At 38.7% G+C, this 22,721-nt stretch overlaps 1 protein-coding gene across 2 annotated transcripts in view; it reads left to right on the forward strand.

Moving 5' to 3' along the window:
* The first annotated feature begins 734 nt into the window (after nt 1-734).
* The window catches only part of ca10a (carbonic anhydrase Xa), a 357,338-nt gene continuing 335,351 nt past the window's right edge, over nt 735-22,721 (forward strand). Inside the window, exons 1-2 of one of the 2 annotated variants that reach the window (XM_059324697.1) lie at nt 735-1,054; nt 1,768-2,228. In XM_059324697.1, the coding sequence (XP_059180680.1) occupies nt 2,168-2,228 (61 nt within the window). In that variant the 5' untranslated portion in view covers nt 735-1,054; nt 1,768-2,167. Of the gene's footprint in view, nt 1,055-1,618; nt 2,229-22,721 lie in introns of those variants that run through there. The other variant, XM_059324696.1, reaches the window with a different exon arrangement.

A 22,721-nucleotide genomic window follows, 5' to 3' on the forward strand; every position in this document is an offset into this window, starting at 1 on the left:
CTAACTTACTGTGATTTATTTTTTATTCCAGTGCAAGAACAGCAGACCAACATAAATTACAAGAAGTAATTTTGTGCATTTTTACACTGCACTTTTAAGATTCCATCCTTAAATGCATGTAGTTGTACTGAGGGCCACTTCAAGTGAGGCTGCTGGCCGTATTCTGCCCCCGGACCTCCAGTTGCCCACCCCTGGTCTAAGTGTGTGTGTAACTCTCTAACGTGCACTGACACACAGACACATAACATCTGAGTTTATTGTATGAAAGGAGCAGATTGGTGCAGTAGCTGCCAGTCTTCTTTGGAAATGATCTTATTTGTTTACGCTCTCTCTCTCCCTCTCTCTCTCTCTCTCTGTCTCTCACTCTCTCTCTCTCTCTCTCTCTCCAATTCAAGCGCAATAAAATCTCGTGGCAGGAAGACATGATTATTGCAGTTCTTCCCACAGTCAAATGTTCCACTGTGATATCTCTCTGTTGCATTGTTTTGCAGCAAATTCCTGCATTTACGGCTCAAAACTGACTTTACAACCGGTGTTCCATTTGACACAAAACAATATTTCAACACCAAACATGACACATTTTTTTCTGCAGTGCGCGGTTTTCATTCACCTGTGCCCCCGCCTGCCTGTGCGCGCAGCCGCTGCATGAGCCCGCGGCCGCGCGCGTCGTTCCCCGTGAATCCTAATAGCGTGTAGGACCGCAGAGCTGGATGGCATAGCTGGGTGCCCGGTGCCCGACTGGAGCAGCAAGACCACTACGATCCGTAGTCAGGATACTAGAGTCTGGGAGTGCACCATCCCTCCACCATCCCTCCCGTTTGGAGTTCATCATTATTAGATTATTGCATCACTGTGCAGGAAAATAAACGATCCATTTGAGGACATTCGGCACATCAGTATTTTTCTAACAAGTTGGATTGCTTTCATCTTCTAATATCTACTTTTAGCTGTCGACAGAGTCTCGTTTCAGGACAGATAGTCTATTCACTGGTGCGTCAGGCTGCTCGGAGTTTACTGTCCTCTTTTTATGTGCAGGGGATTGTCTCCACTCGCTGTAAGTGTGTTTTATTTTTGCTCTGGTTACACACTTCCCACATTCGGTCTTGCATCTGCACGGAATGCTTTTAACTTTGCACAATCCGTGTTTTAGTTGCGTCCTGGGTGTGTGGGATGGCGAGCGGAGTAACCGTGCGTAAAGTTCAACACAGTGAGCCACAACATGGCAGGAAATAGGAGGATGTGTGTACAAATTAAAAGCACGGATTAAAGAAAAACAACAACGACAATAAAATCAAATACGGTGCAAGTGTTATTATGGTGTCAGTTAAAGTGAGGCTTTAATAAACCGTAGCCAAAAACAATAAAATAAAAAATATATATATTTAACAATAAACTGGACACAAGAGTCCCTTTAAACTGTCTCTTTTGAGGAGTAAGTTTTATGTTTATTTTTTAAAATATTTTTTTTGCACCTTTACACGTTTTATTATTTGTTTTTTTGCCAGAGAAATGAATCTATTCACATTAAAGCACTTTAGTAAACAACCCCAAGCTTTTACTTTGACAGTCTACACAGGAAGTGTTGCTTTTATTACGTCCAACTTGACGCTCGTCCCTTGCAGTTACGGGGAGAAGTGTAGATCGGATGCTCGCCACCTGGCGATGCGAGTTTCTGAGTTGCGAGTCGTCTCCAGGTGTTAATCTGAAGCCACAGCTGTCCCACCTCATTAATCTACCATCTCTCTGTTTTCTCTCTTCCCCACACAGAGATCTCATTGACATGATCGTGCGTGACTTTCCGTGGCAATAAGGGAAAGTCTACTCTGTGAAACGGCGCCGGATGGATGGATGGACGTGTCCGTTCTAGGGCGCACTGGAATAATACAGTGAACTGACAGAGGATCAGCGTTTTGCTCGGCTCTTTTTGTCTGGAGTTCATCCTTTATTCGTCATTTCTGGAATTGTTACATTAGTGGTGGGAACGTGCGAGATTTTTTTCCAAAGGCTTTGATCACCTGCTATGTGTCTTGTGTGGAAAATACCTGGTGGAAGGTGTACAGCGGGATTCAGACTGACAGAGCACAACATCTGCAACTGATAAAGCTCCGTTTTTCTTGTTTATTTTATTTCTAATCCGTGCGTAATGTACGTGGAATGAAGACAGAGAATGGATATAATTTGGGAAATATTGATCATTCTTCAAGCCAATTTTTTTGTCAGCATATCAGGTGAGTTATGGGCGTCATTCGTGTCTGTTGGGCAGGTGCATGAAGAAATTAATCATTTATCTTTACTTTTTTCCCCCTGAAATACTTTGAGGCTGATTGCTGGCTTCGGTTTGTGTTATAATAATAATTAAAAAAAACACACGATTAATTCACGAGCTTGTCAGGACGCACTGAGGTGCAGAGAAAATTGCAAAATATTCCCGAGTGCGCCTTGCATTAAATAATCCTGTAGTCTTTGCTCATAAATCTTTCACAGCGTGCGTGCGTGCGTGCATGTGTTTGTGCATGTGTGTGTGTGTGACTCAAGACAGTCACCGTGTAGCCTTCAGGAGTGGATGCGCAGGCTTCTGACGCACGCGTGACATGGGTGGGCTTTTTTAATGCAAACCACAACGAACATGATGGATTCTTTTTACGCGTTTTCACGGACACATCGCGTGTTTTTTTCCAGAGTCCCCTTTCTTCCCCCCTTGTCCTCTCCGTCAGTGGGAAGTCTCTGAGCTCCAGAAACAATCCAGTCAGAGTTATGATGAAATAAAGCAGTGAGCGGCGGGACTCTGTGGTGCGATGAGCGGATGCGGCGCTGTAGGTCATGCTGTTATAACGGCCTTGCGTGCGCTGTGCAGGCAGATGCGTCTCAGCCATCAGAGCTTATCAATGGGCCAATGCATTCTCTCACTGTTGCAGCGGGTACATGACTGTGCATTGGAGCGATGTTACAACGTGCTGCTGTTAGTGTGCTGGAACTCTTTGGAAAACACACGTTTTCTGATCCATTTTGTGGCAGAAGTCGAGTTTAAAAAGTCCTCTTTATCTACAAGTTTTATCCAAAATGTAGCTCCTTGTTCTTCATTATGTGTTGAGTTATGACAGTGGTTCCCAAAGTTTTTCTACTGGGCCCCCCTTTTCTATCTTAATCAGGGATGGGCAACTTAAATGCTGGATGGGGCCACATTTTTTCATGGACACTAGCACAGGGCCACATATTTGTAATGTGTAATTTATTTATTTCAAAACAGGGACAGTGCACAATAAGACATTAATCTTGTACAACAAGAGAATATGCATTGTTCCAGGTTCTAGCAGATTGCTATTTTCCACCTGTAGTCCCTGGGCAGGTTGATGGAACAGTACATAGAAAGGAACAGTACATAGGACCGTGCACTTAACCAGATGTGATGGAACTGCAAATTTAAATATGTTTACAGTGCAGTAACTTAACACATTTCATGCTCAAATGCATGTTTAACAGTATAAATAGGAACACAAAAGGTTTGAAGCAAATAAAAAATGACCACTTACTGTAATTTCTTATATTTTCAGTGCAAGAACAGCAGACCAACATTAATTGAAAGAAGTAATTTTGTGCATTTTTACACTGCACTTTTAAGATTTCATGCTCAAATGCATGTAGTTGTACTGAGGGCCACTTCAAGTGAGGGTACGGGCCGTATGTGGCCCCCGGGCCTCCAGTTGCCCATCCCTGATCTAAATAATACTTTCAAGCCCCCCCCCCCCTCTAGTCTTGCCACGCCCCCCTTTTATAACCCTGGGCCCCCCCTAGGGGTCACGCCCCCCAGTTTGGGAACCACTGAGTTATGATATGAGAGTATCTCAACGCTGAATAGAGACTCTCCCCATTTTTTTTTAATACATCTATCTGCTTGCAAAAGACACATCTGTGAATGTATTACAGTCAGATAACTGGTGTCTATAATCTACTGCATTTACACATCTGTGAGGTGAAGGTGTCACTGGCCAGTCCACACTTTTTTTTTTCTTAAGAATAATTGTAAATAGAGGTCAACCAACCATGAGCAAGATTCTGCTTCATGGAATCATATGAACAGTTATGATCATCTACAGGAAAGAGTGTGGAAATTGTATGTTCTTTATCCCAGCGACTTCAGCTTATAGCAGCTATTTAGTATTACTCTATATGAATATGTAATAACAATATGACAGTGAAAGACACTGCAGTGTGTGTGTGTGTCAGCCACTAAAAAGCCAACGACACTTATCATTCTAGTAGCTGATTATTATGCACAACAGACTCCTCAACTTGTCCGTCTGAATGTCTCTGATTCTTCCTTTAATGCCAGTTATCTTGAAGTTATCTTGATGCTCACTGCTCTTTCACTGGTTAACCTAGCACAAGCAGCAACAGTGGTGGGACTGAAGGCCACATCCAAAATTTCCGAATGTGTGAGAAAGAGCATCCTTGATGTCTCTCCAGCTGCTTTTCTACAGCCTCCATTGTCTGTCTGTCCTGGGAGGCCTGTTGTTCTCCCTCAGGTTTATTTATTTATTTATTTTTTATTTTCCTGTTAAAGGGTTTATTTGAGGAGCTTTTCCTTGGCCGCTGCGAGGGTCAAAGGGTCTGTAAAACCCTTTAATTCTGGGCTCTATAAATACAATTATATTTAATGTAATTATTTTACTGAATGATATTACAATGTGTTTTTGTTTGGTTGATGATGAGTGTGTGTGTGTGTGTGTGTGTGTGTGTGTGTGCTCGTAAGGATGGTGTGTTGGCTTCTCGTACCGTAATTCAAGTCATGTTGGAAAGCTATTAGCATTCCCTGGTTTTGCAACATGAAACCTGAAGAATTGCTCTAGTATGGAAAGTTTTTTGTTAGCTACAGTATATGAGGGTAGCATTGCGTTGTGTGTTGGTGGTATAGTGTTAAGCAGAGCTTCTTTCCAAGCAGTTGACCCAGGTTCGATTCCTGGCCATCGATAATTTCTCGGCCAGTTCATTTCAAAGAGTTCAGAGAATCTGGCTTGTAAACAGGACTGAAGTGCCCTTGAGCAGACACATTTCACCAAATCAGACGATAATTTGCTTCTTCCATATATCTATGGGCGGCTATGGCCCAGTTGGTAGAGTGGTCACCCAGTGATCGGATGGCTGTTGGTTCCATCCCTGACCATCGCAGCCTACATGTCAAAGTACCCTTGAGCAAGATACTGAACCCCAAATTGCTCCTGATGCTGTGTTCATCAGTGTGTGAATGAATTCCCAATGGTGGCAGGTGGCACCGTTTAGGGTAGCCTCTGCCACCAGTATGAATGTGTGTATGAACGGGTGAATGAGTCAGTCTGTAGTGTAAAGAGCTTTGAGTGGTCTCAAAGTGACTAGAAAATCGCTATATAAGTACAAATCAATTTACCATTGTTAAATTGGGAAGATTGGGGCTTTATCTTATCTTTATGAGTGATTGTAGTTTAAAAATGACTAATAAAGTTAAATATGCTTACCTGGAGCACCCAGTTTTGAATCTGCGAGAAAAAAGTTACTTTTTCCCCCACTTTAAATCTCTTAAATCTGCGACTTTTCTTCTTGTAGATTTGCCACTTTAATCTGGTAAATTTGCCACTTTTTTCTCGAAATATTACCTCATTTTGATATCAACTGAAGTTTCCAAATATAGTTCTTCGCCCGATAAAGGGTTAAGTCAAATTACGTGGCAGGTGAGGAGGTTTTTGGAGTTTTTTTTTTTTTTAAATTAAAGAAAAACAAACAAACATGTTGTCATTTGAATCAGTTCGAATTGGATCTATCAAGTTGGTGCAGATTTCCAGACTGCTTTTAGTTCCCAGTCTGCGACTACTCAGCCCTCTTTCCTCTGACTCTGGTGCCCCTGAAGTGCACCTTGAGCACAGATTGTTTTATAAACTACTGGTTCCAAAGCAAGAATGAATTGTCATGCTCTAAGTCTTGCTGGAGTTTCATCTAAATGATTGTTTCTTCCCGTTTATTTTTGGCAGTCTGAATCCATTTTAAGACATTTTTAGCGAGGCTCATTCATGTGAACATCTAGCCACGCTGCTTCTCTGCATGCTCAATCTTACACAGCACGGACATGTTTGCTAACCTTTATGCCTCTGTGTCATTTGTACTTGTTGTGTGAGTCATATTTTTACACTCAAAGTCTTCCTTTGGTGATGCTCGGGATTGTCAGCATTTTTTCCGAACACATATCTGACTGGATGGAGCTCACTTATCAGCTAATTGTTATCATGTATCTCGGTGTCAGGTTAAACTACATAGTTCTGCAGGAATGATAAGGAAGCGAAAGCAGACTTCAAGGCAGACTATTATCTTGCACAGTTGAGCACGGATTGTCGACATGAAAGTCTCCTCAATGCCAAGACTTTAATCTGTGATGTAATCAAGAGGCAAAGCTTGGCGTTGCTCCAATAACAGGAGACCGACTCTTTGGGCACAGTGACAGCACCCTTAGGTGATTTTCTGAGAAGAAATGAGCTACAATCATTATACTAAAAGGATAAAGATTTCATGACCACAGACATCAGGGCAACGGGCCTGTAGTCACTGAGTTCTTTGATGGCGGGTTTCCAAGATCAGTGAGCTGGGAGTCTAAATGTTGGAGCTCTGTGGATGTTAAATGGTCAGACAGTCGTGGTTAAACAGCTTTACACCTGCACTAAGTCAGTATGTTTACATGACATTTGAAAAAAACAAATTATTGCCTTAATCCAACAATAGCTGGACAAATGGTGCATGTAGACGTGTTAGTCCGACTGATGTTGGAGTTCTCCAACTCTGATTAGGAAACCCAGATAATGCGATTGGAATAGGATTTTCGCCGGTTGCAATAGCCGGTTGCATTAGCTGGTCGCAAATTAGCCGGTTGCAAACTAGCCGGTCGCATTAGCCGGTTGCATTAGCCGGTCACAAATTAGCCGGTTGCATTAGCCGGTCGCATTAGCCGGTCACAAATTAGCCGGTTGCATTAGCCGGTTGCATTAGCCGGTCACATTAGCCAGTCACAAATTAGCTGGTTGCATTAGCCGGTCGCATTAGCTGGTCACAAATTAGCTGGTTGCATTAGCCGGTTGCATTAGCTGGTTGCACAATATCTGGTCACATTAGTCGGTCGCACATTAGCTGGTCGCAAATTAGCCGGTTGCATATTAACCTGTCGCATAAGCCGGTCGCACATTAGCCAGTCATTATACATAAACATAAGGTTGTAAAAAAGGCTGCAGTTTTCTGTGAATTCTGGCTATGAAGCAACTGACCTAGGTTTAGCGTAAAAACATCCTGGTTAGGCGTAATAACAGACTAAATAAATATATAATATAAATAAGTGTACGTAAATGCCAGAAGTTGCGTAAAAATATGTAAGTTACACAATTCCCGTTCTCCTGGGTGAAAGTCCCCCGTTTGTTTCGAATATAACACATTTTGAAGTTTTTCAATTTTGTGTGAGAAAACAGTTTGTTACTTACATATTCAGCTGACATGCAGCAACATTATCATTAATTTAGAGTCTGTTTTTGGCAACCTTATGAAGGTTTCTCCAATTATCACTTTTCTTTAGTTTCCACCATTTCCTGAGACAAATATCTGTCTCTCTGTTACTGAAAACAGCCTTCTGCTGTGACTAGAAACAATGTTAATGAAAACAGTGAGACTGAAGCGGAACAGTATAGTCACCCGGGAAACTAAAAATATGAGCTGAAAGTCACGAAACACTCCACCTCAAAATCAGGTGATAATTGTTTGTGATTTCTTTACTAGCAGCAACACCTTTCACAACACAGTCATTTGATCCATTGCTGATGTAAAACATTTAAGCTATTAGTACTTAATTAAAACAAATAGTGGAAACACACCACTACAGAATTTAACTACTTTGAAGTGCTCTATTATTTGGAGCCTGCCTCTTTTTATCTGGGACTATTTCTTCCAAGTGTTCAGAGTGAGCTCTGTGGATTAGCCGCAGTAATCTCGTCATTATTTCTGGACACAAATGCTTCTGTCGAGTTTTATAAAAATGTAATTTCATGCTTGCAGCAACACAAACCTAATTCACCTGCATTGTTGTACCGTTATAAGGGCTGAGGTCAGAGGTCAGGTGGTCTGGGGATTTTTCACCACGACTATTTCCTTTAACATTTTGACCATTTGCCCCGGCTGTTAATTAAAAAGCACAAGCTGGGTGGCCTCACCAGACTGATGTTAATGTAGGGTCAATCTCATCTGGACTCCTAACGCTGAAGCTTTATTCTCACTTTTGATTTGTCAACATTTTTTATTTCAGTGGCGGTTTTAGACCAGTTTTACTGTGGGGGCCAATGAGGGGCCAGTGTTTAATCAGAGGAGCACATTAGCACATGAAAAATGGCAAAGATGATATTTAAGCATTCAAAATCTTTGAATGTCTTGAAAAAGACACAAAATGACCAAAAAAGACACAAAATGAGAAGACAGAATAACCAAAAAAAACCCCACAGAAGACATAAAATGACAAAAAAAAGACACAAAATGACCAAAAAAAGACACAAAATAACTAAAACAGACACACAAAAGACACATAAATGACACCAATGACGAAAAAAAAACAAAATAACCAAAAAAGACACAAAAATACACAAAATGACGAAAAAGACACAAAATTACAAAAAAAAGACACAAAATTACAAAAAAAAGACACAAAATAACTTAAAAAGAAACAAAAAAAGACACAAAATGACCAAAAAAGACACAAAAAAGACACAAATGACCAAAAAAGACACATAAAGACATGAAAGGATTCAAAAATTGAAAATTCAAATTCAAAATAGCTCTATAAGACTCCATAGAGTTAAACTATTATACAATGTACACATTCTGGGTTCCTTTTCTGTACAATGAGATATTGTTTGAACAAAAAAAAAGGTTAGAATTGTTCCATTGTTCATTGTTATAAATTGATCATTTTATTATTAATTTGACACAGGGGCCACAGCAGGGGCCCTGTGTAAAACCGCCACTGTTTTATTTCCTTCTCCCCTTATTTTGTCCAAAATAAGTGAAGCAAAGACTGTGGTGTAATCCCTTGACTTCCTACAAGTCCTACAATCATTCAATTGAGCCATTTTTTCCCACTGCAAGTAATAAAACCTTGTTTAATGGTGATATGATTATAATCTTGATGGGCTACATATAGAACGTTTGAAGATGAATCGCCTCCTCAGCCTCGAGATTAATCTATAATGTCTCTTTCATCTGTGTCATATTTATTCAGGACTATAGGTATAACACTGCTATTTATTCAACATGATCTGGAACTATAATCTAATAATAGCCATGATGGAGGAAGCCTCATATCTAATGCATGCTGATGGTTTTCCCTATATCTGCCCACATGGTATTCCACAGAGGACGCATCTATCTATAAATCCAGGAATCTCTCTCTCTATCTGTGTGTGTGTGTGTTCTTGTACTTCCTACATAGTGAGGACCGGAACACGTTTTAAATCTACAGAGTGAGGACATTTCGGCCGGTCCTCACTTCTTTAAAGGCTTTTTTGAGATTTCAGACTTTGTTTTAAGGGTTAAAGGTTACATGATGATGATAATTAACTGAAACTGTATTGTGTGCTTACAAAACTAACTAAAATTATAATGAAAATGTCCTTCGTTTTCGTCTTTGTCAGCTTTTTTTTATACATAATGAAGATGGATAAGGGAAAGGAAATAAAGGCAACTAAAAAACTAAAACTAATAAAAACTAAACTAAAACTAAAGCATTTAAAAAAAATACTGAACTAAAACTAGCAAACTCACTCTAAAAACTCATTAAAACTAACTGAAATTGAAAACAATAATTCACAACGAAATGAAAACTAAAACTAATGAAAAATCCAAAACTATTATGACCTTGCAAGGGAATTCACTGTTCCAATGAGGGTCCTCACAAAGATAGAAGGACAAGAATGTGTGTGTGTGTGTGTGTGTGTGTGTGTGATTGTTAGTCGAGTTTCTCGGCACACTTGGTGGGTGTGTTGCTCAGGACTCGAGGAAGTGCAGTGCTTAAGATGAGCTTATATTGTGGCTATAAAGGCTGCTAATAGTTTTGTTGTGGCACTATACAACAAAATCAAAACCTACCAGATATCGCACACCCAGAGCGTCATTCGGCCAATGTTGTTTACATCACTGGGTGGACTTGATGGGTCACAACGTTTACCCTTTCGTTTTGCTAAATGGTAGTGTTGGGACAATAAAGCTTCATGAAGCATTTGCTTTATTTTTGACCCCACTAGATGGAGGTCTTGGCTTTAAAAAAAGGCTTCATCAATGGTGATTGAGTGTGTTTTCAGCCCTTTGTTGAACAAAGAGCACCATCTCTTGGGCTCCGTAAATAAAGAAAACGCTTCATGAAGCTTCGTTGTCCCAACACTACTGAATGGACACTTTAGCCAACTGGTGCAGTGGTCTTTGCAACTGCGCCCTGCAACTGCAACTGCATGTGCATGTGATATTGTGCATCCTTAGGTCTTGAAAACACACTCGCCATGTTACCAAACTATGATCTTTTTTTGTGCAAATTTGATCTTGCTTCGAAACTTTTGCCCTTTAGTGTACATTTACATTAGTAAGTAGCACAGCAGTGTTATAGTCGTGATGCAAAGTCTGCATGATTTGAAGTAAATGGGCTGCAAAAGACCTGCATAATCACTGATATAGTGCTTTATGGCAGTGATTTAGTTTTAGTTCTTGATAATTCCAGCCTCAGTTCTTGTGGCGTGTTCTTTGGGGATATGCATCTTTAATGCTCACATTATTGACCGAACTGTCCGCCATTATAAAACTGATCAGGCTGCATTTGGGCTCTATTTTTTGCTCTAACAAAATGACCAAAAAAAGACACAAAATGACCAAAAATAGACACAAAAAGACACAAAATGACCAAAAAAGACACAAAATGACCAAAAAAAAGACACAGAAAGACCCAAAATGACCAAAAAAATACACAAAATGACCAAAAAAGACACAAAATGACCAAAAAAAAGACACAAAATGACTAAAAAAAGACACAGAAAGACTTACAAAGACACAAAATGACCAAAATTGTTACGCTAAACAAGACACAAATAAATAAGACCTGCATAATCACTGGTATAGTGCTTTATGGCAGCGATTTAGTTTTAGTTCTTGATAATTCCAGCCTCAGGTCTTCGGGGATATGCATCTTTAATGCCCTCAAGTATTGACCGAACTGTCTGCCGTTATAAAACTGATCAGGCTGCATTTGGGCTCTATTTTTTGCTCTAATGACCAAATCAAAGATCAGAAATTCAGACCGAGCAGATACACAGAAGACTCAGGCTGTTTCAGATATTCCAGAGGAAAAAAAAACACTATTGATTTTTGGACTCCAGTTGTGGTGAGATCTATAAAGACTTGTTGTGTGTGCTTTTACACAGTTTATTTCTTTTCTGGCAAAAGGCCAGAGCAGGAATATGTTGTTGTAGTGCTGTGAGCACACATTCACAGGGTTTTGTTTTTACCTCTGCTCCATTATGGTATCTTTTCTCCCACAGTATTTATAAGCTTCCTCTGCCCGGAAGTGCTCAAATAGCCAGTTCTTAACAGAATCTGACATTATGTGCCAGGTACACAGTTTTGTCTGCTGTTCTCCATCTGTTCAGACACAGAAATGCCTTTTTTTCACTCCTTCGGCTTTGCCTTAACATGTTCTCAGCAGAAATCCTTCTTCTATCTCCACGCTGTGACAGATTGGTATAAAAGGACTGAATCTCTCTTTTTCCTCCCTTGTTCTACTTACTCTAAGACCAAGCAGGGAAATAAAGAAGGGAGGGCTCCTGTAGGTCTTATTTAACAGTAGGAACAATGGTGGTATGGTATAGTTCATACACTTATAAATAAAATAAATCACAGAGGATTGTACAGTAAAAAGACCCCAAATTTGGTGGCCAAAGTAGGCTACTATTTTAAAAACGAATGTAAAAACAGGCTGTTTTATGGAACTTTACAAAGCCTTCAGTAAATAAAAAGTCTTTAAAGTTTAGTTTAACCCTTTGGAGACTGCAAAAGCTCCAAATAATCCAGACTTGTTGACTCCATCCAGACTAGAAAACAAAGCAGCGTGGAGCCCTACTGTAAATTTACCTCTAAAGTTCTGGCTGTAAACTCCATGAGGCCAGTTTCAGTTTGATGATGATATACCAAGTAAAACTGGAGACAAGCTCAAATAGATTTAGTATCAAATGATAGAACTGGATGGAACCCTCTTATATGTTAGATTTGACACCTTTGTTCACATTTGCAACATTTCAAATTCTTTATTGAGCATGATAGTGTTTTGAAAATAAAAAAAGATTCAAAATCACATTTTATGTTGGACTTAAGGACTAAAAAAGACACAAAATGACCAAAAAGAAACAAAATATCTAAAAAAGACACAACAAAAGACAGAAAATGACATACCAAGACACAAAATGACCAAAAAGGACACAAAAGACTAAAAAAAGACTAAAAAAAGACACAAAATGAACAAAAAAAAAAACACAAAATGACCAAAAAAGACACAAAATGAACAAAATTGTTACGCCAAACAAGACACAAATAAAATAGAGTCCCACTAGAATAAAAACCAGAGTTGATGACAGGATCACACACAATCACAAGATCACATTTATGTTGGTTTTTCTTTGTTTCTTTTTGCTTTAAAATGTTTTAATCCAGTCAGTCAGAAAAAAAACCCAATTATTATCAGGTCATATAGGTGAGGTTGTGCTGGAAAGAAAATACCAACATGGCATTTAAACATTTCTAAGTGGTGTATACAGGCAGGATGAAAAGGATTCAAAAATGAACAAAAAGTCCTTTTGTTGTCCTAAAAAAATGTCTGAGGTAATAAATCAAGTGAAAAGTTTTCTCATTTTGTATAGAAATGAATGGACAAAAATGCTTTTGCAGCCAAACTTAGCGCCCCCTGCTGGAATTTTTCAGTAGAATGCAGCTTAAGGCACTTCCTGGTTTGCCTCCCTGCTCAGACCAGGAGGTTGCCGCCTAGTTGCCACAAGTGATTGGGCCATGGGTAATGTCTGGCCCTTCATGATTAAAGAACATTTTGGCATCACGTCTCCACTTCTGTCCATACATACTGCTGAATAAAAGGTCTAAAAGGGCATTAAAAGTTCTGTTCTGTTTATGTTGCCAGTAACATTTTACTTCAAATGTACAGTCAGTCAGTCGGCTGTAACCTTGGTTACTAATAGTGTGTTTCAGTATCAGCCCTGAGAAAAACATATTGGTCGATTCCAAATCTCTTACCTTCACTAAAAATTGACTTTTATTATTGACGTTGAATTCAACCACATTTTATGACTTACGACAAAAGGTTTATTACTAGCTTTTAGAACTTTTAACTGCATCTCATCTTTATTGAGCAAATGGAGAAGGCGCCAGTAAAACATCACAGTATCAAACATCTTAATGTGACTGTATTTGACTCTCTTGTCCAGGTCAATCATATTGTTTCCAGCAGTCACATGAGATCCCTCCTCTGTCTATAGAGCATGGGTCTCAAACTTGCGGCCCAGGGGCCAATTGCGGCCCTCGTGATGATATTTTGTGGCCCTCACCTTGATATGAAAGTTTAATGTGAGTTTTATATGAATGGCACTTTACCGTGTTGTGTGTGGAAGGTCCCTTTAATTACTTTTTTTGGTAATTTTGTCTTTTTTTGGTAATTTTGTGTCTTTTTTTAATAACTTTGTGTCTTTTTTAATAATTTTGTGGAATTTAATTTAGTTAAAAAAGGTTTTATTCATTAACGAACTTTACTAGTGTATATTTAAAAGTTGTGAAAGCAGTAAAAATGACTCAATTTTCTATGTTTCTTTTTAAATTATGTGTCTTATTTGGTAAATTTGTGTCTTTTTTGGTAATTTTGTGTCCTTTTTTAATAATTTTGTGTGTTTTTTAATTTTTTTTTCTATTTTTTGGTAATTCTGTGACTTTTTTTGGTCATTTTGTGTCTTTTTTAAAGTAATTTAGTGTTGTTTCAGTCATTTTGTGTCTTTTTTTTGTCATTTTGTGTCTTTTTTTGGTCATTTTGTGTCTTTTTTCTGTCATTTTGTGTCTTTTTTGGTCATTTTGATACTGCCTCTAGCGGCCCCCAGGTAATTTGAGTTTGAGACCCCTGCTTTAGGGTGTACAAGTAAAAATCTTTAGGTTTTGAATGGATTGTGGTACTAAAACGCATCCTGGCTTCTAAAAAGTTAGTAAGTAAGTGAGTGTGAAATTGCCCGTAGGAGTGAATGTGAGCGTTAATGGTTGTCTGTCTCCGTGTGGCTCTCCTGTGCCGTGTCCTCGTCTGGCATCACATCATATTTTCTTTTCTTTGCTCCCTGACTCAAGTGTGTAGATCTATATCTATCTATCATCTATAAATAAATAAAATAAAAAGGTTTTATTGAATAGAGAACTTTACTAGTGTATATTTAAAGTTGTGAAAGCAGTAAAAATTACTCAATTTTCTATGTGGCCCCAAGAGGAAAGCTTACTGCATACATTTTTTTTTAAAATAATGACTATATGCCTAATGTTAATTTATCATACAGCTTCAAAACACAATGGAGTTTTCTTTGCATCGTTTTCAGTTTTCTTGTTCTTTTGCTGAGCATAAACAGAGATTTATTCTTTGTTCATAACTTGAGAATAGACTTTTGCATCGTCAGCTACAGTGCTACAGCAGGAGTACTGTGCAAAAGGAAGCACGGCGTTATTTATGTCTGTCTGTCTGTGCAAATTTGAGAAAACAGTTTCAGAGTTGGGATTGATTACATGACAATATTTTCAGTTATTTTCTTCTTCTTTTAACCAAAAAGAACCCAGACATATTTATCCTTGAAGGAAAATTATGGAGGATATACCACAAACCAAGTGGACCACATAGAACACATTTCTGATGTTTTTTGAAAAAATACTACCTCTAAATGTCAAAGATCTATGATGTGACATATATGTTACATTGGGCGTTTATGGAATTTATGTTTATGATATTTCTTATTTTTAAATAAATAAACTAGACTTTTTCTGCTTACAGAAACACAAATTTGCCTTTCTTTACTAAAAAAAAGACATTAAATGGCCAAAAAAATACACAAAATGGCCAAAAAAATACACAAAATTACTAAAAAAAGGCACAAAATGACCAAAAAAAGACACAAAATGATCAAAAAAGACACAAAATGACTGAAAAAACACTAAATAACTTAAAAAAGACACAAAATGACCAAAAAAGACACAAAATTATTTGAAAAAGACACAAAATGACACAAAAAAGACACAAAATGACAAAAAAAATACACAAAATGACCAAAAAGAGTAATTAAAGGGACCTTCCACACGGTAAAGTGCCATTCATATAAAACTCACATTAAACTTTCATATCAAGATGGGGGCCACAAAATATCGCCACAAGGACCGCAATTGGCCCGCGGGCCGCAAGTTTGAGACCCCTGATTTAAAGTGTTTGTTAAATGTGTGTCACCATAGGTTCTTATGGGTTAATCTGTGCATTTCCAGTATGCCATGTGAGGTCGATGCAAAAATGGAATTTTATCCTGCAGAACATGTTTGATGGGAGCATTGAAAGTCTGAAAAAATCCGTATTGAGTTCTTCTACAGATGTAGCAGTAAGATTACACTGGCAGTAATGAAGTCCCCATCTAGCACATTACTTTTTCAAAAACAAAGCTGTGCGAGCCAAGTATTGGCTTCAAGGCAAAATAATATCAACACCTGATTGTTGCTGCAGACAGAGGCCCATTAGCGGCTCCGCTGCCCTGCTGAACCTCATTTTGTGAGCAACTGTGACCCCCGCAGATAATCACACGTTACCTTCAGAGGAAAACGTGCCCTCAGGGAAGCTTGGAAATTTAAGTGGTATGATGAAATCACAGGCTCGGGGCCTTTGGTGTATTCGTGACAATAACACGTGTCTCCACCAGCCGGCCATATGCCACTGGGCAAACATCGGTGTTACTCGGGACGCCTGCAATCACTCCCTGCTCTCCTCTGAGTGGATGTATCTCATGTTGCAGAGCCCAGTGGCACATGGCGCCTGCAGTGTGTTTCTGCTTGAATCTCTGCCCACTCACTTCTGCATGGCCGCCTGGCCACTGTCTGCATGTGTGTGTGTGTGTGTGTGTGTGTGTAATGCCCTATTGCTACACAGCTGAGAACCAACAGTTTGGGATGTGAAAGTCATTTTGATTGGTCTTCATTTCTACAACAGTGGGGATTTTTTTTTTTTTAACTCTTTGATGCACAACATGAGTCTAAAGTGACCCAGTGACTGAGTTTTATCTTCTATATCTTTGCAATAAATTATTTTCATCATTCAGTATTCCAGGTTTTCCTCAATTAGTTTGTTTTTGATCATCATACATCCTAATTTTATGTTTTCCTTTATTCATTTTTTAATAAAATCCCTTTTTGTGTCACTACTCTTCTAATGCACAACATGGGTCAAAAATGACCCATATCCATTTTTTAGATAAGTAGTTTGCTAAGCTAACTACTTAGCTAACTTCTTGGCTAAGTATTTAGCTAACTTTTTGGCTAAGTATTTAGCTAAGTTCTTGGCTAAGTATTTAGCTAAGTAGCTTGCTAAAGCTAACTACACCAGAGTTAACTTCTTGGCTAAGTATTTAGCTATGTAGCTTGCTAAGCTAACTACTGAGCTAACTTCTTGGCTAAATATTTAGCTATGTAGCTTGCTAAGCTAACTACTTAGCTAACTTCTTGGCTAAGTATTTAGCTAAGTAGCTTGCTAAGCTAACTACTTAGCTAACTTCTTGGCTAAGTATTTAGCTATGTAGCTTGCTAAGCTTACTACTTAGCTAAGTTCTTGGCTAAGTAGTTAGCTAAGTAGCTTACTAAGCTAACTACTCAGCTAACTTCTTGGCTAAGTATTTAGCTAAGTAGCTTGCTAAGCTAACTACTTAGCTAACTTCTTGGCTAAGTATTTAGCTGAGTAACTTGCTAAGCTAACTACTTAGCCAAGTAGTTAGCTAAATATTACTACAAAACCTTTTCTTCTTCATAAAGTATGAGAGGCAAAATGGAAATAATGATCTGTCACTTTAGACCCATGTTGTGCATCAAAAGGTTAAGTATGAAATACTTAAACTGAGGGGCCACGACAGAGAAACCACCCTGTTGGTCTTGCAGCAGTCCAGTTTAGTTTTTTTGCCATGAGAAAAAAAGAACTAATTGATTATTATTCAGCCCACAATTGCACTTTTTTTTTCCAACATAAAGTACATGTGGAAAGGGTGGAGTATGCACCCTTCCATCTTAGACAGTCCCTTTTTCATTTTGTTTGCTTTCTGTGTGTCTGGCTGAACACTTGTTGTTGTGATGTTTCATTCTAACTTTCCTCAAGCCTTGTGTGTGCCGACAAAAATACATGCAGGTGGCTGCTGCTTGTAACGAGAGAGAGATCTCAGCCATTTTTCTAACAACTGGCAAACTGTTTGACATTTAGTCTTGGTGCATAGTAAATATGTCTGAATGGCAGAGTCCCTCTCTTGGCCTCCAGCAGATTTGGCTCCATGACAGAACTGGCCCACTGTTCAAATGTATGAATTTAGCTGTTTACATTTTCCAGACCTGTCTAATACCAATAATGACTGTCCCTCCTCAGAAGCACTGCTATAGGAAGTGTAATTGTTTTATTGTGCAGCAAAATGAGTAAACAGGTTGAAGTGTTTCACTTTGTCACCTGACACCTGATTTGGTTATTATAATAAGCACGCGCAGAGACGCTTTATTCTAGTTTGTGAGTGCGGTCGGAAAACTGTTTCCACTCCACCTCCTAACCCTCCGAAACTTCATTCACAAAACTTAAATAGCCACCTGCCTGTGGGAGACGCATTACTTACGTCATAAATATAATATGAATGAAATAAGTGTCTTTAAATTCCTTTAGAACAGGGGTCTCAAACTCAAATTACCTGGGGGCCGCTGGAGGCAGTATCAAAATGACCAAAAAAAAGACACAAAATGAAAAAAAAGACACAAAATGAAAGAAAAAGACACAAAATTACGAAAAAAAAAAATACACAAAACGAAAGAAAAAAAAATACTTAAAAAAGCTGCAAAATGACCAAAAAAGACACAAAATTACGAAAAAAAGATGCAAAATGTCCCCTGAAGTTATGAGGACAAATATGTGTGTGTGTGTGTGTTTACGCCTGTTTTACCACTGATGTGTGGACATAAGTATTATTTCAAAATCACATTGCGGGGACTCACCTTCCTTGTGGGGACATTTCCAGATTATTAAATTTTAGGTTGAAAACTTAAATTTAGAGTTAAGGTAAGGGTAAGATTTGGGTTAGTATTGAGCAAGTAGCAGTTATGATTAGGGTTATACGTCTCCAGAAAATTAATGTGACTCAATGTAATGTCCCCTGAAGTTATGAGGACAAACATGTGTGTGTGTGCGCTTGTATTACCGCCTTTGAGGGGACATAAGTATTATTTTAATATCACATTGCGGCGACTCACCTTCCTCGTGGGGACAGTCCCAAATTATTAAATTTTAGGTTGAAAACTTAAATATAGAGTAAGGGTATTTAAGGTAAGGGTAAGATTTGGGTTAGTATTAATCAAATAGCAGTTATGATTAGGGTTATGGTTAGTCTCCCGAAAATTAATGTGACTCAATGTAATGTCCCCTGAAGTTATGAGGACAAACGTGTGTGTGTTTGCGCTTGTATTACCACTGTTGTGGGGACATAAGTATTATTTCAAAATCACATTGCGGGGACGTGTGTGTGTGTGTGTTTGCGTTTGAATTACCACTGATGTGGGGACAAAAGTTTTTTTCGAAATCACATTGCGGGGACTCGCCTTCCTTGTGGGGACATTTCCAAATTATAGGTTGAAAACTTAAATTTAGAGTAAGGGTATTTAAGGTAAGGGTAAGATTTGGGTTGGTATTGAGCAAGTAGCAGTTATGATTAGGGTTATGGTAAGTCTCCAGAAAATTAATGTGACTCAATGTAATGTCCCCTGAAGTTATGAGGACAAACGTGTGTGTGTGTGTGTGTGTGTGTGTGTGTTTGCGCTTGTATTACCACTGTTGTGGGGACATGAGTAGTTTTTTCAAAATCACATTGCAGGGACTCGCATTCCTTGTGGGGACAGTCCCAAATTATTAAAATTTAGAGTTAAGTTAAGGGTAAGATTTGGGTTAGTATTGAGCAAGTAGCAGTTATGATTAGGTAAATCTCAAGAAAATGAATGTGACTCAATGTAATGTCCCCTGAAGTTATGAGGACAAACATGTGTGTGTGTGTGTGTGTGTAGGTGTGTGTGTGTGTGTGTGTGTGTGTGTAAGTGACCACCTTGCCTGTCCCCAAGCAGCCGTAGCTCATCACATCTGCTGCTCAGGAATCTGAAGTCTATCAGCCAGCTGGAGTGAGACGACCTCCACGCCAGCTGTAATTTACCAAGCGGAGATGGGATGGGGAGTGTGTGTGTGTGTGTGTGTGTGTGTGTGTGTGTTTGTGTGTGTGTGTGTGTGTGTGTGTGTGTGTGTATTTGTAAAGGATTGATGCAGCCAGAGAGTGCAAAATGAGTAAGTCGGTGATGGGGACTGGCACAGAAAGCGGGGATGGAAAAACGGAAGGAACACAGCGACTGTGTTGCCGACGGTTACGGGGAAGCATCATGCTGCAGGTGGACAGTGAGTTTTAACCAATCACAAAGCAGTCTTGCAGTCCTGTTCCATACAACAGCACCATCCAAGTGCCCCAATTCACTCTCCATCACACACAGGCCCTGTCAGGGAAAATCTCCAACTGCTAATCTGATAATCCTGTGCAGATGTGTGTCCTGCAGCAGGAATAGGAATAGTGTGTGTTTGTGTGTGGGGGAGATGGAGAGTGAGTAAGTGAGAGTGTTCTACAGTAAGTGGGTGGGTGACACAGAGACACAGAGAGTTGGTGTTTATCCAGGCTTCACTCTCCTCTTCACTTCCTTCTCTTTCTGTGACAGGAGATGTTTGTTTTGCTGTTTCACCAGTTCTCCTGTAATAACCTATAGCAGGGATGCAGGGGGCCACAGTTTATCATGTTCACTACCACAGGGCCACATATAGGACCGTGCATTTAACCAGATATGATGAAACTGCAATTTTAAATGTGTTGGCAGTGCAGTAACTTAACATTTTTCATGCTCAAATGCATGTATAACAGTATGAATAGGGATAGAAAAGGTTTGAAGCAAATAAAAAACTGCAATTTCTTCTTTTTTCAGTGCAAGAACAGCAGACCAACATTAATTGCAAGAAGTAATTTTGTGCATTTTTACACTGCACTTTTAAGATTTCATGTTTTTGATCATTTTGTGCCTTTTTTGTTCATTTTGTGTCTTTCTTTGTTCATTTTGTGTCTTTTTTTGGTCATTTTGTGTCTTTTTTTGTTCATTTTACGTCTTTTTTTTCATTTTGTGACTTTTTTTGTTCATTTGTGTCTTTTTTTGTTCATTTTGTGTCTTCTTTTGTTCATTTTGTGCCTTTTTTGTTCATTTTGTGTCTTTCTTTGTTCATTTTGTGTCTTTTTTTGTTCATTTTGAGTCTATTTGTTAATTTTGTGTCTCTTTGTTTACACTGCAGAAACTTAACATATTTCATGCTCAAATGCATGTATAACAGTATAAATAGGAATACAAAAAGTTTGAAGCGAATAAAAAATAAACACTTACTGTGAGAACAGCAGACCAATTTATTTAATTTAAATTTATTTAATTTAATTAATTGCAAGAAGTCATTTTGTGCATTTTTACACTGCACTTTTAAGATTTAATGCTCAAATGCATGTAGTTGTACTGAGGGCCACTTCAAGTGAGGGTGCTGGCCGTATGCGGCCCCCGGGCCTCCAGTTGCCCATCCCTGAGCTATATAGTTGAAAGGCGTCCCATCGGAAACAGTGCAATGCTGCAACACGTCCTACGTAAATAATGATATTTTGAAAATTGAATGCAAAAATCGAGGATGCACACCACACACACATAGACGCTTCTTGCTTTTATAGATACATGGATTAAAGTAAAAAAAGTCTTCTGACTGAAATGTTATTCGCGCTACAGCCATGTCACGTGCAGTGTGTGAAACATGTTCCAGGTTAGGTTACTTGACACCTGCTTAAGAAATACTAATGCATGAGAATTCAGCACCAAATGCAGCCGTCACATTTAAATACTCAACCAAAACTGTTTTACAGGAGGATTTTGAGTAGCTGTTCTATTGCATCGATTGCATTTTTTTGTCTTTTCAATTGTTTTCTTGCAAAGCTTGTCTTTACTCTCTAAAATATCTACATACATTTTCATTACATGTTTTTATTTTCCTTATTATTTCAAGTCAACCTTTTATATATATATAAGGAAATAGAAATAAAAAATACATCAAAAAACAGCCCCAGGATTAAATAACAATGGGTGCAAATTTCCATAGTATAGTGCTTTGTCTAATTAAAAAAAATAACAGTAAACAGAACAGGCATCAAGCAAACAACTCCACAATTAAATTGCTAATAGGCTAACAGTTAGCTCTGTAGCAGTACAGTGTGTATGTGCTCTTGGTTCAGGTTGGTAATAAGGAGAGTGAAACTCAAGGTAAGGAGGGCTGTTCAGTGCAGTCACAGTCACACAGAGCTGTGTGTGTGTGTGTGTGTGTGTGTGTGTGTGTGTGTGTGTGTGTACTGGGAGCCATTTAGAGGCAACTTCTGAAAATGTATTCATGAGTGCAGTTACATAAGAGTCCATGCAAAGCTGGAGCATCTGTGAGCCTTCATTGTTATCATGTTATGAATTTTATTAACAACATCTCACTTGTGCTGTCGTTATCGGTAACCAATTATTGAGCCTGTTTAACTACTTTTACTCTGTATTGCTCATGTATATGTTATGTATATCATTAGTTTGTATGTGTTGCTTCAAAGCAGGCCAAGGCTATATTCAGACTGCAGGCAAAAGTGGCCCCTTTTTTTTTTTTGCTCATTTGAGATTTAGATCAGGTTTTGTGTGAACAGCATAAATCACATGGAATCCATTATTTTTGCAAATCAGATCTGGGCCATTTTCATACGTGGTCCTAAATGGGATACAGGTCTGCTGTTTTCCAATGTGACCTCAGGCCCCGTTTACACGAGGACGCTTGCAGGTAAAAACGACAAAATATTTTATCGGAAGTGCCTTTCGTTTAGAAGGGGATGGTGTTTTTGGGGCTTAAAAACGTAAAAATCTGAAACCACCTTCCAAAGTGGAAAAGTTGAATCTGCTCCGCTGTAGCCTGTCCGTCTACACTGACAAGACTTAAAACTCTGCTCAGATCTGCTCACATCGCGTACGCGTTTACGTCACATACATGCTCCAGTACAGGGAATAAACTTTGTATCTTTTTTGTTATAATTTTGTCTTTTTTGTCATAATTTGTATTTTCTTAGTTATAATTTGTGTCCTTTTCGGCATAATTTTGTCTTTTTTGTCACAATTTGTATCTTTTTAGTGTATTACATACGTCACCATCCAAATACAAATAAAATAAGTGTCTTTAAATTCCTTTAGAATAGGGGTCTCAAACTGAACTGACAAAATTACTAAAAAAAAGACACAAAATGACCTCAAAAAAGGACACAAAATGACCA

This window comes from Centropristis striata, chromosome 21 (genome assembly GCF_030273125.1).
Source record: "Centropristis striata isolate RG_2023a ecotype Rhode Island chromosome 21, C.striata_1.0, whole genome shotgun sequence".
NCBI lineage: Eukaryota > Metazoa > Chordata > Actinopteri > Perciformes > Serranidae > Centropristis > Centropristis striata.